Source organism: Xiphophorus hellerii, chromosome 9 (assembly GCF_003331165.1).
Source record: "Xiphophorus hellerii strain 12219 chromosome 9, Xiphophorus_hellerii-4.1, whole genome shotgun sequence".
Lineage (NCBI taxonomy): Eukaryota > Metazoa > Chordata > Actinopteri > Cyprinodontiformes > Poeciliidae > Xiphophorus > Xiphophorus hellerii.
This window is the reverse complement of record NC_045680.1, coordinates 7,018,626-7,035,214: the sequence shown is the minus strand read 5'-3', so window position 1 is coordinate 7,035,214 and position 16,589 is coordinate 7,018,626. Positions and strand designations below refer to the sequence as shown.

Below are 16,589 nucleotides of genomic sequence, written 5' to 3'. Positions count from 1 at the left end.
GTTTATGCCAGATAATTAACAATAAAACATCAAGAAACATTGCTTGTCGTCAGTTTCCAAAGGTTCTCCTTGCAGAGGATGGCTGTCATCTGTGCACTGAGAGGTAACCACAGCAACAGCTCAAGGGGCAGTGATTGGCACTGGAGGTTCCTCCTGTTCCTGGCTGATTGTCTTCACTCAGGCACTAAAAGGAGCCTTAAGTACTTGATTTTTTTCCCAAATTGAAAACTGACTCATACATTACAGACACCCGTGAAAGCAAAACAAATCCTGGAGGGCTACTTTTTTATGATTTAAAGTAGCGTCTCTTTCACATATCTCTGAATCTAGTGGTTGTTGCACTTAACCAGCTTTTTAGAATCCCAGTTCAAAAAAACAAGTTGTCAAATAAATCAAAAGAAAACTAATAGTAAACAGTAAAACTGCATTTTTACACTTTAAGCTGATTTTCTTTTGAATTATGGTACTTACTAAATGGAATTGTTCAACTTTTTAAAACTGGGTAATTGATTAAATGAAGACATTTAACTTGATTTGTTTTTTAAAAAGTTATATCCATAAATATAGAGTTAAATGTTATTCTATTTAGCAGATTTTGCTTCATTTACTTTAGCGGGTAGTTGTTTTTCTTGCATGTGGAAAGTATACTATTGATTGTATTACACGTACTATTAAATCTTAAAGTTCACAGAGAAGATTATAATATCCAGTCATCGCTATGTTCATCCAAAACACCCGAATGCGCCGCTTTTATTACCTCTTTTACTCTCTGTCTGTTATTCTCAGCACATCAGTCGATCCAGTCTGCCCTTCTAATGAATGGCATTCATCTAGCACCACAAGTAATGTCATTTTACAATGCATCATAGCAGCTAATAAACTCAGGATTGATTTGTGCTTATACAAAAACACATCAGGCGGAAACCATCACATCAGTAATAAATTGATGCTGATCTGGTCGTGGGGATGGAGCAGCCAAATGCCAGCAGAGTTTTATTTATTTATATTTTTTTTCATATTGGAGGCTCCTCAGCTCAGTAATCGATCTTGGTGCAGAGCCTTTTGTTCTCTGAAGTAATAAAGCAGCGTATTGATTTATTGGCGGGCGACAGTTACCTTTTGCCTTCTCCTCCTGTTCTGTGTTTCATTCCCCTGTCGGGTCTCCAGAGAGGAAAAGTTTGGTCTGTACAAAAGCCGAAGCACTACACTTTAAGTAAAAGCACATCCATTCTGACATTGAGATTTAGACTCTCTGCAAAACTACTGCAGGAGGTATTGATCAGGACAAGCACATATCTGTGAAATGGATGTTTCTCAGAGGAGGGGACTTTGTCATTATTCACAAATGTGCCGATTTATTTTTTCAGTATCACAAATGGTAAAACTGGCAACTTATAGAACATACAGAGAGAAATTTGAACAATTTTCTTTGCACAATCTCTCTTGATCCTGCAGCATCCCTGGTCTTCTCTGATGAACTTTTCCTATCTGCTGTCCACACAAGTTCTCTTAAGGATTTAGGTCTCCTGACACAGTTGGTGGAAGTTTGATTTTGTGTTCAATGAACCATTTCTGCGTTGACTTGCCCAAATGTTTCAGATCATTGTCCTGTTAAACGGCCCATTGATAGGGGCCACCAGTCATTTACAAAGACTGGATTTTCAGAGAGTCCATGATGCCCTGCACTCTTAACAAGATCCACTGGGTGTTTGGAGGAGAAACTGGCCTACAGTGTCACAGATTCTCTATTTATACTTTGCAGTGGACATGAGGTGATTTTCTATGTCTAAATCTTTTACAAAAAATCTCCCCTTACAGCGTTTGTTACTGAAAATTTCAATCTTGGCCCTATCTATGCATTACAATGCAGAGTAACTAAAATGTTCAGATGTGCCTAATTTTGAATATGATAAAACACTTTCATCTACCATGTGAGTCACAGAGTTTGATAAAAATGTGGCTTTAAAAGTTATTTTGGAGCTTTCTCACTCTCACTGCCTTGGAGTAAAACTGTATTTCCATCAGGGTGTCATATTTTAGGAATTAAAGCTGATGATTACACACAACTGCTGTATGCCTGAGTCTGTGGGAGCCCTCATTTACGTGCTAAGTTGTAACATTTTCCTATACTTTACTCTTACTAAGTGAGCTTGTATGAGATTATGGTGGATGCCAAGAGGTTCCCAAACTATGTGCTGAGAAGTCTGAATGTAATTTTGGGAGAAGGTCCAGAAATTAGCAAAAGTTCACTTTATGTGTGCAACTGTTTATTTGTGACTCTAATCTCCTGTAATTTCTGACAATAAAATTCATTAAACTTATGGGAATTTTGTACTTTTATTCTGCCAATTTAATCACATTTCATATCTTGTTACTTTACACACATGAATAAGTAAACTGAACTTAAAGTTCTGCAAAACATTGAGTTTAATCTTAAAGATAGAAAATAAATTCATGTGGAAAATGTTTCTCCTTTCAGTGATATACCTAAACCTGGAACCTATGAAGCTGGTTCATATGTTTTTGTTTTTGTTTCCATATTAATTTTCGTTATTTCCCAAGTGAAATTTTTATTTTTCATAATTCCATGCTTTACAAAGAAAACACATTCTTTTACCTTTAAAAATAATTCATACATTTCAACAACAAGAAATTTCCCTGTTTTGGAGAAGGATCTTAATATTGTTTTAAAGCTAAAGCTAAGCTATCTCTTGGGTAATTTTATTATTAAATGGCAGTAAACATGTCATTTTTTCTGAAATGACAATTATTCAGATTTTAAATTCCACACTTTTGGTATAAAATGATTCACAATAGTTTTGTGTTCCAACTTGAGCTTTACATTTCTATTGTTTCTGGAGAGTTTGCTTTGCTCCAACACAGCAGCTAAAACTTACTAACAGAGCTGTTTTCTTGCCTCATAAATGAAGTACTTCGCTTTGCAAATAATTGTTATTAATGAACAGTGCAATGGTGTTTTAGGTCTCTGTTATATGGTTGTCGCTCTGAGGAAGAGCTGAGATCCATCTGAGTGCCTTACAAAACAGACCAGATAAGTTATAGTTACAAATAAGACATATTCTGTTTCAGTTTTATTTCAAAGTGAATGTTAAAATATGAAAACTCTTGTAAGGCATCTTGATCTCTGGTGATTTGTTATATTAAATGCACAAATTTAAAAATATATATATTATATTCCACACATTTAAACATCAAATTATTTGTGATAAAACACTTGGTAATGTACTTCTGAAAGACTATTACCACTTTTATTATTTAAGTGAGAAATAATTAATGATACTTCACATTTACCTTCAAAGAAAAACATGGAAGAAAAATAGTTTTGTATTTAATCTTTCAAGCTCTAGTGGCCTTTATTGAAAAGTACATTGACAGGAAATAGGGCAAAGAGTAATGGGGAAGACTGGTAGCAAACACTATATGTCCTGCATTATCAAATATAGTAAGATATTGTGTTTGGGATATTAGTTAAAATTAAATGGGTTATTGTTAATATTTACAAACTTAGATATAGCATACTGAAAACTTGTATCGGTGCTCGAAGTCATTTTGAAAATGCATTTTTTCCGCTGTATTAAATCTATTCTCTTTGCCTGCCTGCTTTTCAGATTAAAGTTAGGCATTTACCTTTCCAAGATCAACACTTGTGTATAAAAGTTTTAGATTTTAGGTAAAAGTTTCTTCCAGCTTCAGTCAAACAGAAAGTATAGAGAAGGAAAGGTCTTGTTCATAATGTAGATTGAGGAGAATACCGTTAGCTGGATTTGTAGTTCTAGGCTATCGTAAACTGACAAACAACAAAAAGTCAGAGATTTTCTAATCAATATTTTCCTCTGGAATCATACTGTCACAAGAAAGACTAGGGGAACTGCTGGGAAAAAGCAGCTTACAAGCAGCAATAAATTATAGTGAGCTGCCTCGACAGGAAGGGTTTTTAGGGACCAGTCTGGTAATTGCGCTATGAGCAGAGTGCTGTTAAACATTGTAATTATGGGCAAACTACCTAGGGATTTTTTACTTTGCTGGAGGAGGCACACACACTCTTTAGAGGCATGAATAAATACATAGATATGTTTAAGTCCCGAACATCCTTTTTTCTTAAAAGAAAAAAAAAAAGACCATTCAACTCCCTAATTGCTCAGACTGTGGAGTTTTTAAAGCATTTTTCGTAAAGATGTGGGGGAATATTCAAACAGATTTTTTGTCTCAAATAATCTTTCCTCCGCAGTTCTTTTCAAACCAACCAAAAACACTTTTGGACACTTAATAGCCCCCAGGTTGACACAAAATCACAAAGGACCCACAAAACGCAACCAGAGCATGTGTCCCTAAATATTCCATGCCTGCTCTTCCTATGCTACGGTGCAGGACTCATTTCCTCTGTGTAATTGACACTACTTCTTTCAGGGAATAGACATGCTGACATTTTGTAATGCATTCCACCACTTACATTTCATCAAACACTACTCATCCATAAACAGCCCCCGTCCAATGTAGCTTTTGACATGAGTTGGAGTTGATGGGAGGAGTAGACAAATTGAGGTGACGACTGTTAACCTTCACAGGCGCTTGACTTCCCTTTGGTCCATAGTGTCACCGAAGCTCATACAGGCTCCCTGATTAGAGATGGCATGTTGCACCTGACATTAATAAAGCTGATAGAATCTTTCACCTACAGTGCAGAAGCAAAGCATTTGATCAGGGACTGAAAAGCCCTTCAGGTTGTTTTTATCTCTTTAGCTTTATTAAATTACTTTTAAACTGGAAACAATGGCGATAAGATTGAACTCAAAGAGAAAACTGAGCATTCAAAAGCAAACTTACATAAGTAAACATGGGGCTGTAAAATTTCATTTTAAACCTGTGACTTTTCGGCATTCAAAATTAATAAAGTCTTGCTGCAGCAAAATGTCACAGTGTTTACCCTCCATGTGAGTAAGGGATTACTTTGTGAAACCTGGAAATAAAGTTATTTTTTCAGATTAGTAAAGACAAAGCTAAAAGAACGCTATTGCAGTCTTTCTGCTATGCTATTTAGAATTGACTGTCAGAAAGAAAAAGAAATAAAACATCATACGGGATTTTGTTAACATCATCCCTCTCACATGTGAGATACATATGAGATGATTGTACCAAAGTTCCAAAGGCTTGGACCAAACAGCTTGGAACTTTACAAGTTGCAAAATTGATTATGTGAAAACTGTACAAAAGACCTGCAGAGTTCTGCAAAATACAAGTGGTATAGGAAATACTGTAACTCCACTTCATATTTACATTGTTAAAAGGGGTTGCACTTATTTTAAATATGCTTTTAAAAAAAACATCCAGGTTATGGAAATTTTGTGGCCATGAATGAATATAATTACACAAACAAACAACATTGAGTGCAGGATAATGACACTGATTAAAAATAGAACACTTTACTTTGCTCCTTCTTCTCAGAATGCTTTGACAAGGTGACACAGCCACATAAAGACATTTTGTGCAGGCATGGTTTGGTAATGGTTTGCTTTGCATTTGAGTGGAGCAGAAATGCAGCATGCTGTCTGAGCTAATTTGTATTTGTTCTAAAAGTGGACACACTGCTGAAGTTGCATGTCAGCAGTACAATAGCAGCAGCTACTGTCCTCTGTCAGTGTCTATACTGGATCTGTTTAACCACAGCTCAGTGCTGTGCACTCGTGGCTGCTTGACAGAGCTCACAGCTCACTACCCAACCGTATGTGTTTGTATAAGGGAGTTAAAAATGTTCCCAACAGCTTCATGTTGCTGCAATGTGTGCAAAGCAGAAAAAAAACACTGCATTATTGCAAATTCTGTGTACTTCTTCAATAACAGAGAAGATAAGAAAAATGGAAAACTGAACAAAAACACATTCAGTCAGGCCTTATTCATAACATACAGCCCATTCCACTGTATGCTCGACTGGAAAGCGAGCCTACAGAAAATATTTTTTTTTCAGTTCCTTCCTTCAGAATAGACAATGTAAAAACCACTGCATTATTAACCCCTGCAAGGTTGTATTGAAAAGCTTAAATCACTGGGAAACATAATTAAAATTAATTAAAAATACCATAAATATGGGCTTGTTCAAGTCAGTGCTGTTCAAGCGGCTTATAATTATGAGCACATAAAGGCATCATCAAGCCTTTATGATGAAGAAAAAGAACATTTCCTAGAAAGGGATATCTACCTCTAAATTGTAATCTTGAATCAGAGTGTAGCACAAATAACACTGATGTATAGTGAAGATGTATGCTTTGACTTTGACACTCAACCATCTCTTGTGTTAAGATAGAAAGGCCCAAAAAGTAAAAAATAAAGCACTCTTGACAACTGAGATTTTTAGAGCATCATCTTCAGTTGTGCAACACATCAAACCATGAAGCAGATTTCAAACTACAACAGAAGACCTCACAGGGTGCTACTATGGAAGCCAAAGAAAAGAAACCAAGGCAACAATTCAGTCGATCATCTAAATCATATAATATAAAAAACTGGATGTTGCCTGGTCCAATGAGTCTCAATGTAAGCTGCAACATTCAGATGGTTGAGTCTGATTTTGGCTTAGAGGTGTCAGTGAGCATCATTCAGAGGAGAGCATTGTTCACTGTTTACTTGCCATGGATCATACTTTTCCTCCCAAATATTGTAGTGTACCATTGGGGCAGAATAAGGTGGAAGATGGGACACAAAGATTACTACACATTCATTACTCTGGACTCAGGTATCAATATATGTATGGTATATGCATATATACCATATATGCCTGGGGTCTGGCGGTTGGGGGTCCCCCGGTTAAAATATTACAGCTTAGCTGGGTATTGGTGCTGACCATGTTATGCTCATACTGGACCCGTCTTCTTTTGGCTACTAACAGTAGGACAACACACCGAATGGAAAAGCTCAACTAAGAAATCTGAAACTGTTTTTTTCTGTGTATTCATTATTCTTCAGAACTCTAAAAAGATACTAAAGCCCAGTCCAACAGAACACTTCTGGGATGTAATGGAATGGAAGATTTGCATCCTGGATGTGAAGATGGCACAGTAACTGTGCTGCACCACTATGTTGATATGAACCCAAATCTGAGGAATGTTTTCAACAGCTTGCCATACGGGAAAATAGTACTAGCAATGTGTACCTGATAAAGAGGTTAGTAAATTTATCTTCTTGTTCAGTGTGGTTTTTTTTCTGTTGTAGAGGCATTTATTTATACCGCTCGCTTAGAAAAGCCAAGGTCAATCAGACAAAAGGAAATGATATTTGTTTTGTGGCTTTCAAATAAATTCTCTTCACTCTAGTGGGTTTAAAATACAACTTTTTAGTGGATCAACTCTGTTATAACATCATGTCTTTAATATCAATTTATCTACAAAATCTTGTTTTACACCACTGCAATCTTCAAGTCATGGAAAGTGCACAGTCACTAAAGCAAAGAAACATATAAAAAATACAAACAAACAAAGAGTACCATTTTAACCATAAAATGTCTATTCATTTAGCATTGGTACTTACAGTATAAATGAGCAGAATCATATTGAAACAGGATGGTTCAGCTGTATGCAGTGGTTTTTGAGTTTCTACAGCAGAAATATTATTTTGAGAAACAGTTGTGCATTTCCTCAAAGATCCAGCCCATTTTTTTACATGGCACTGAAATGGGCATCGTCCAGTACATTCTTCAGCTGTCCATGGCTGGTTGCCTCATGATTAACCATAAAGTTTGATAATTAATAGAGACAAAGCACATGTGTATGCATCTGTATCAAGGACTCAAAAAGTTTTCCTTGTGCACAATTTACAATTGAGTCTTCAACCAGCTGTTAACTGCACAGCTTGGTGGTCTCATAATCCACTGAATTAGGTAAACGTGCACTGAAGGCCTGCAAGGAGGCAAAAATGCGAACCACCTCACTGGGAGTGAGTTTGAGCCTGTGGCGGAGGAGACAGGCGAACAGGTCCATCTTTTGTTGGCCTGCAGGGGAAAGGCGATTCACACGATCTCGTATTTCCAAGAGTTGAAGGATGGCCGTGTCCTGGGAGCCCTGTGTGTAAGGGTAGTCCAGTTGGAGGATCAAGTCACGAATTGCCTCTGGGTCAAAGTGCATACTGTAGCCAAACACTTGGATACTGTTTATCTTCATGTAACCCAGGCTCTGAGCAGGATCAGTAATTTCGGCAGGTTCATAATAAACGCTGTCATTTGCTCCGTCCTGAGTCTTTATCCGGCTACGAAGATAGATGTGGATAGTTTCAAAGAATGTCTTCCACTTGTTACCCAATGTCAAAGTCCAGTTATAACACTCGAAGGGTAGGTCCAACTTGGTGGCCTTCCAATCTGGAAAACCATTTTCATTGACGGGGATGTACCAGCTCTCTGAGTGGCTCCCACCAAAAGGGTTGATATAAAGAGTGAGAGCAGGCTCCAGCGTACTGTTCTTTGTAAGGCAAACTTGAAGGGATATTCCAAGCAGCATATGAACCATGTTGGTTTTATATTTGTTGCTCTTTAGCGTCAACAACATCCTCTTCCTCCACGATGGGTCAAACCAGCTGTTCAGTCTCATGTCATTGCTGATGAAAATAGCATGAACCTGTGTGACCGAAAACACACACAAAAAAATCTAATTAGTTCAGTTAAAAAACATGATGTACTGTATATTGAATGTGTGCAATTTTTAGAAAGCTTTATATTTATATTAACCTTGCAATGCAACATCACTGAAAAAATATGACGAAATTGTTTTGTACAGAGTTGTATAGTTATATAGCGCAAGCTCCATAATTTTCAAAATCCTCATTTGAGTGTATGTAATACTGTAAGATTCAATAAAATGCTAGATGTATATGTAGATATAGGATATGTACAATATTAAATGAACAGCAAGCCTAGCCATTATTGCTGCTGTTATTAGATTTAGTTTCTGAAAAGGAAGAGGAAAGCCAGCCTGGGAAAAAAGAGCAGCAGACACACTTCACACCTCTTTGTCATAGAAGTTCAAGACCTTAACTTTTCTTAAGATAAGAAGCAGATTTTATTTGTCAGGGACAACAAATGAACCAATCCAAAGCATTGTTTATTCATTTTTTCTTCACTATATCTAACAAGTCTCTTAGAATTTGTTTTTATAAATGGTAACAAATACTTTTTTTATATATGAGAGCAATTAACAACTTCCCGTTTGAACCATACATTTTAATTTCATCCAGAGATTTTCTTAGTAATTAAAGCATAACTTTTTTTCTTCTTTCATTCTTTTTGTTATAGATTTGGAGTGTTTATTTAGATCTTCTACTGTTAGTTAAGTCACTTCCAGCTCAATTTATTTTTAAAATTGACGACTAAACCTTTGATTTTGATTATATATATATATATATATATATATATATATATATATATATATATATATATATATATATATATATATATATATATATATATATATATACAGTATATACAGTATATATACAGTATGTAGCAGCATAAATGGTACGCTGCCACTTTAAGGCCAGTTTCAGCTGCTGCATATAAGCAGGTCTCTACCTGCCACAAGACTACTTGCGTCATGACGTCAACTCATTCTGCTTCCTTTGTTTGCTGAACTGTGCTGGGTAAGCGTGGCTGTTTCTTTGTTTGTCAGCTTTAATCGTAGCAATTAATGCAAGCTGGTCTGATCTGTTTAGCCTCCCTTGCTGCTCCTCCAACACCTGGACCAATCTGTTCGTTTGTTTGCTGCCGGGAAGGTAAGCGCTAGCGTGGCTAGGTAACATCCACCTCATGTAAACGAAGCCTTTACGTAGTATTTTGTTACAGCTGCGCTGCATAGGCGAACTTGTGGATCTGCTTATCTGGCAGTGTGGTAATTTACAGGTAAGCAGCTACCGTAAGTTATAGTTTTTATCAGCAGTTGTATTAATAATCTACTCTATTTTTTTAGCCTCCTGCCGAGTCCCTGACGACTATTATATTTGGATGTACACTCGCTGCTGTTTTGCCTACGATGAAATGTTTTAAAAGATTTGTATGAACTTTCCCCCGCTGTCGGGAGCATTGATGGCACTACGAACGGGATAAAAAGCAATATTGTAGTGCTATTGTATCACTGTTTTACTCATATTGTTTCATTTTTTGTCTTTCTTTTAGGGACTGAGGCTTCTGTGGTGGCGGTGGTGATCCCTGGTGGCGGTGTCTTGTCTTGTGTGTTTTGTTGGAGCACCTTTTTTGTGTGTGTGTGTTTGCCGTGTTTTTGTAGTGTCTAGGGTGATCCCTTTTCTTCACTGGATGTTGCCCCTTTCCTCACTACTAACCCCCCACTGGTAAGCCTCAGTTTCCTTTGAAATTTAAACATTTTATAATCAACTTCATTAAAAAGGCATTCACTGTTTTAACCATTCAATTTCAGGTTGTTAATTTAAACAACATATTGAAGTTTAATAAATTTTTTTTGTAGAACTGTCTGAATCTTGTCTCATTTCCAGTAGAACGTACCTGTGTCCTTATTACCATTCTATTTTCCTGGAGTTATTCCAGGTGGCGTTGTCAGTTTCCCCTATCGTAAACTTTAACATCTTACATTTGGGTTTCATAATAAAGAAAATCCACCCCAGGTTGCCATATACTATATATATACACAGATGTAAATCATTAATTTACAATGCAATATCTTGAGGTTCTAAAGAAGCAAAAGTACCCTAACCCTTATTTGTTAACATAAACTTTGGTGTTTTAATGCTCTTGGTGTGACATTAGGAGAGAAGAGAAATGTTGGTGATAAAACTCAGATTTAGCCATAAATGTATGAGCATTGTACAACAGTTATACTGTGAAACTTATACAGATTTCTTCTGTATCAGAGGAATTTTCTAACATTAACAGATATTTAATGAAAGAAGCATGGGAGAGCATACACTGTTAAAAACCTGTTAGGGATCCATGGGGCAGTGCTGGTCATTTGGTTGATTGTAGCTCAAAGGGAGTAATTGTCTTACAATCCTCAAGTTGAGCTCAGGTTCTTCCTGTGGATGTGCCTCTAGACAAGGCATTTAATCCCTAAAAAGAGCTTTATATGTCCAGTCAATTTTGTATTTTATTTTTTGTTGTAAAAAAGGTTTGAAAATGTAATGTATATCTTTTAAGTTAGGATTTGCACCTCCTTTCTCTAAAGACTGTTGTGAACACGAATGAGTTGAAGAAGTGATGACCAAGCCTTTTGCTTCCAGTACACAAGTACTTTTAACAAAGAGAGAAGACATGCAGCAAATGTTGACATCTGTCCTCGACAGAGATGTCAGGGACATCTGAGAGGTTCAGGGACATAAGATACGTACCTGCACCAGAATTGGCATTAGGGAAAGATCCTGCGTTTACTACTGCAAGAATCAGGTAGATCTTTAAGTTTTGTTTTGGTTCTTTATTTAGATTTGTAGATGTTTAACATAAAAAAAATCTAACTTGCCACAAGAGTGGGGAAATGGCGAATAATCTTTTGTTTTGTTGTTGTATGGTCAGACTTTGGAGTAAACTAGCGGAACACATCCACTTCTGGCAATATCGGTTGCTGTCTTGATTTTCATCCACTAGTAAAATGTCTTGATGAATAATTGAACACCAGCATTTTCTGCTCTAAGACCTCTGCAAAAGTCTTTCTTACCAATACAGTTAATATATGCTGCAAACCACGAAACTGCCTAAACATGTTAGTCTATTGGCACTGGAACCTTTGCAGAAGATTCGCAAATCAAATTAATCTATCACCGGGTTGATTTCACTGTCTTGATTTCTTTTCAAACAGTAAGCATGTCTTTTCAGGGAGTTGAATCCAGATACTTTCCTATGAAAACTCTTTTCAAAAAGTGTAATTTGCTTTATGAGTAAGTTTTCATTTTATAAATTAAGAAACATTTCAGAGGGGGCATGCCATGGTGGCGTAGGGGATAGCGCGACCCATGTTTGGAGGCCTTGAGTCCTTGACACGGCTGTCGCGGGTTTGACTCCCGGACCCGAAGATATTTGCTGCATGTCTTCCTTCCCCTTTTCTGTCAGCCTACTTTCATATAAAGGACACTAGAGCCCACAAAAGACCCCCTGGAGGGGTAAAAAAAAAGAAACATTTCAGAATGTTGTGTTCTTTATGTGAAGTTTCATGTATTTGAAGATATTTTATTTTGTTTAGAGAAATTGGTTTCATTAACCTAAAAATGCAACCTGTCAAATGTACCGTCACTGTTTTTAATGTGCTGTGGCAACCACTTAGAAGATCTGCACAGACAGTCATACTTAAAGTGCAACAATATTTATGTATTCAATATCTGGCAAGGTCAAACAAATAAATTAAACACAGATATTACATAGCTAAGTTTGACAAAAACAACAAATGGGTTCCATTAAAACACAGTCTGACAAATTGTTAAACAGAAATGTGGAGAAAGTATAACGCTTCCCTTTGCCAGAAGCTGGCCACGATACAATGCAATCCCAGGAGTCCATGTGTCGTTTTTTTCTAGGCACAGCTCAACTAGTGGTGAACCTGACATCATTAAACAAAAGTGAACAAAGAGATACCTCAAGCCTGCGGTCTGCTCTCTGCAGTAGGTAGCCTAACTCCAAATCTTGGAGGTCCGTCTCAAAGCCCAGGTAGTTCTCTGTAGAGTCTGCCACCATAGGTCTGCAAGCCCCCTGCATCAAGGCAAATCCTGGGTTACAGCTTCCACATCGGGTGTGGTTGTCTGGTGCACACACTGCACAGGCTGAACCTTCGCCAACAGAGCAGGGTGGGGGCGACTGACAGGGGCTGTGTTCATATCGGCAGCTGCAGCTGTGAAGCTCCTCGGAGAATGTTCCAAGTTGGTTGTTCTCTGAACAGTACAGGAGGGACTGGATGTGTCCTAGCCAGTAGGCGTGAGGCCTGCAGGAATAACAATAAAAGATATAAAGAGATCAAAATACACTTTCAACATGAGCTGGTTAACTGGGGAAAAGCTTTATAAGACTCCTGTCTTATAATGAGCCACCAGACAGCTGGCTCATTATAAGTTTTAAATATACAAGCCAGAGAGAATTTAACTAATCCTGGTTAAGGTCATTTGCAGATTAAAAGAGGTGTATCTAGAAAATTTGTCCAACGTTTAACACCGTTTTATCATGATGTGTTGTTTACCAGGAATATCAGTCTATATTCTCCTCTCTGTCTGAGATTCTCATGAATGTTTATGAATTTGAACTCCTGCCATGCTTGATGATTATTAAAGAAATTGACAGACATACAGAAGAGCAGAGAATGTTATCTTTGATCAATTTATGTCATAAATATTAGAAGTGCACTGTAGCCAGAGGGTGATTTAGTTTCAGACATGCACACAATTCCCCAATGTGAATTGGAGTTTCATTCCATGGTACTGCGATTTTTCCACCATGATCCCTTTATGCCTCTTACCATCTTTGCTTACAGAAGAGAAATGGTCAGCATGTAAAAGCTGCATTTTTGTTTGGAAAAAAAGCATTGTTTATGAGTTTATATTGAGGGAAACTTTATGCTAAATTTAAAGTGTTTGTTGGATTACTTTTGGAGAATTAATTAAATTTCATTGAGACGTTTAGCAAAGTTTAGAAATTTGCAGATTTTAATAGGAAAATAAAATGCAACTTCTGGGAAATGAACTAAAAGCACATTTTCTCTACTTCACAGAGGACTGTGGGTAAGCCAACAGCTTTAACAGTAAAGACAAGACAGCGATGGTTCTGATAGTTTCCTGTTGTGATCTTGTATGCCTGAAAAAAAAAAAAAACTTTTAAGAAACTGTTGCCTCTAAGGGCAATTGCTGAATTTAATTTTTTTAAAAGGCAGTGAACATCCAAAAAGATAAGAATCTTCTCCATAAGAATTTACAAAATATTTTTTAAGGAAGCAAAACTTTTAAAATGGGAATTTTAATAAAACATAATTTAAAAGTTTGTTTAAAAGTGCCAATTGTCCTGCAGTACACAGATTACATTGCCATTAGTGTGTGAAGAAGAAAACATACCCAACTTTATTTTAAGATATTAGTTCCTGTAGATTATTTTGCAATTTAAAGCCATCTGAAAAGGCGTACAGTATATCTCTAGGATGTAATGAGACAGTAATGAATATGTATCATCTAGTTTCTTCAACTAAGTTTGTAATTTTCCAGCTGACCCTGGAGATCCATTGGCCGATGGAGCCAGTGGATCTGCTCCTTCAATAACTCGGCAAATTGTCACCTGACAAGGTCGTCACAACTAACTGTGGACAGATGCTATCTCTGCTGCTTTCACACAATTGACAGCCTGTCGCAAAATCCAAAAGTTTTTTTCTACTCTTCGCAAGAGTGGACTGAGAAATCACATCTACTGAATCAGACTGACAAGAGCCAACACTGTGAACCAAAGTAACTTTAGCTTAATACAAACATTGTTTGACTGAGAAAACAGCAATAAAATATAACAAAGATCCTTTGTGAGTGGATGGCTTACACAGCTTTGTATCTTATCAATGTGAGAAAGCTATTATTGGACATCACTTCAAAATATCCTGACTATCATCTGAAATGTATAAATCATATATCTGTGCAGAAGCTCATGTATAGATTTGAGAGAATTATGACTTCTTATACAAAATGAAGACTGCTGGAGACTTCAGATCTTTACTGCAGCTCTCCGTCTCTACCCGCTGCTGCTGCCTGTTAGACTCCGCTCTCCTGGTGAGACACGTTTAATCTTAAATAACTGCATTTTCTCTGTCTCCTGTTTCACTTGCATCTTGTTTTCCAGTTAGTTCTCCATGCAATTATAATCACATCTTCCTCTTTTTCAGTTGTCAGCTTGTCAGTATTCTCTTGCTGGAGTCTACGGCTGCATTTATGCCCATTTTGCTTGTGTCCTTGTTTTTGGTGTCTCTTGCCACTCCTTTGTTAGATGATGAATATGATTTCAGATAGGGGTTCTGTCTGAGCTCAGGAGTTTCTTGCCTGCTTATAATTTTTTTCTTTTCATCTGACTATCATTTATGTCTACGTTTGTATTTCAGTTTGCTGCTTTAAATGTTGATCTCTGAGAAAAAAAAAGATAGACAGCATTTCTCTCTTGAAAATGAATTTCCACATTCCTCATGCTTTATGAAAAACAAAGTAAAAAATGTAAACATAATTGAAATTACAATTAGAAACATATAATGAAAGGGATGTTTGAAAGTACTTTCTGTTATAAGTGAAGATCTTGCTTTTTATTCCATTAAAGTCTTTTCTAATCAATGTGTTTAGTTACCATGGGGACGAGACCCTGCTTCATGCACACTTAGAACATCACTGTATCAAACAGATTTGAAGTAAAAATAGAATCCTTTTGAACCAGCCTATTCATACTATGACTGAGAATTATGACAACAGGCTACCAAACAACAAATCACAGGGAAAGTTAATTTGCCACTTAGGAACTAAACCAGTATGTAGATTGCACACTGTTAGTTTCCTTGCCTGAAGGCTAGACTGTTAAGGGTCATTATACTTCCCCAAGTGAACATGAGAATTTGTGTGGTCATTACAATTAAACAGCTTATTGACTTTCTTTAGACAAAGTTTTTATGCAACCACTAAATAATGTGTCTAAGTCACAGAAAGATTGCTACAAAGAAAATGATAGTTTTTAGTCATTACTTATGTGCCCCCTATTACTAGTCAAATTGCTATTTAACTACTACCAGCATCTTCACTGTTTTATCTACAGAAACTACACACAGGGAGGCATTTTGCTGTTTCTTCCAGATCACCTGATCTATATTATATTTTCTATTACAAATACTCTTTCATATTTTGTCATGTTACATCTCTGAACTTTAATGTTTTTAACAGGGAATTTATAAAACCGACACACATAGTTATGAAGTTGAATGAAACTATTTCATGGTTTTCAACATTTTATACAACTACTTGGCAACCTAGCTAAATTGAATTGTGATCCAAACAAATAATTTTACAAAGAAGCAGCAAAAAGGCCCATGGCAACTCTGGAGGAGCAGCAGATATCCACGTATACGATAAGAGTCGATACACATAACAACTCTTGGTAGTGCAGTTTACTAATCAGACCTTTATGAAGTACTAGTGAAAATGGAAAGCTCCAAGAAGTCATGTTTACAGTTTGCAAGTCAAGTACAGGAAACAAGATGTGATGTTAAATTTTTATTTTTTTTTTTAATAGTTTTTTTCCCTTCATACAAAATGTAATGTGTTGTAGGAAATTGCATGCCGCCATAGAAACACTCTGCCCACCAATATGATGCTACCTCAGTGGGTGGCAGAATTATATTGTAGGGATGCTTTTCATTAGTGGAAACAGGGAAGCTGGTCAGAGTTGAGAAGAAGATGAATGAAGCTTAATACGTACAAAGAGATCTTTGAGGAAAACCTATTTAAGGCAGCAAAAGACTTAAGACATGAATACAGTTTGATATTCCACAAGGTTTGTGACCCTAAACCTAATATGCAGAACTGCAATGGGATGGTTATTAACAAATATAAAAGGCATTCATTTTCACTTTACAAGTCACTCA

The 16,589-nt window shown here is 36.7% G+C and overlaps 1 protein-coding gene and 1 long non-coding RNA gene across 2 annotated transcripts in view; one reads left to right on the top strand and one right to left on the bottom strand.

The window, feature by feature from the left end:
• Positions 1–7,325: 7,325 nt before the first annotated feature.
• The window catches only part of brinp3a.2 (bone morphogenetic protein/retinoic acid inducible neural-specific 3a, tandem duplicate 2), a 57,999-nt gene continuing 48,735 nt past the window's right edge, over positions 7,326–16,589 (bottom strand). Inside the window, exons 8-9 of the mRNA XM_032572693.1 lie at positions 12,587–12,929; positions 7,326–8,618 (exon numbers count right to left, since the gene is read on the bottom strand). Of these exons, the coding sequence (XP_032428584.1) occupies positions 7,848–8,618; positions 12,587–12,929 (1,114 nt within the window). The 3' untranslated portion in view covers positions 7,326–7,847. The remainder of the gene's footprint in view (positions 8,619–12,586; positions 12,930–16,589) is intronic.
• On the top strand, positions 9,539–10,482 carry LOC116726140 (uncharacterized). Its single transcript, XR_004340552.1, has 2 exons — positions 9,539–9,636; positions 9,709–10,482. It is a non-coding gene; the product is annotated as an uncharacterized LOC116726140 (long non-coding RNA).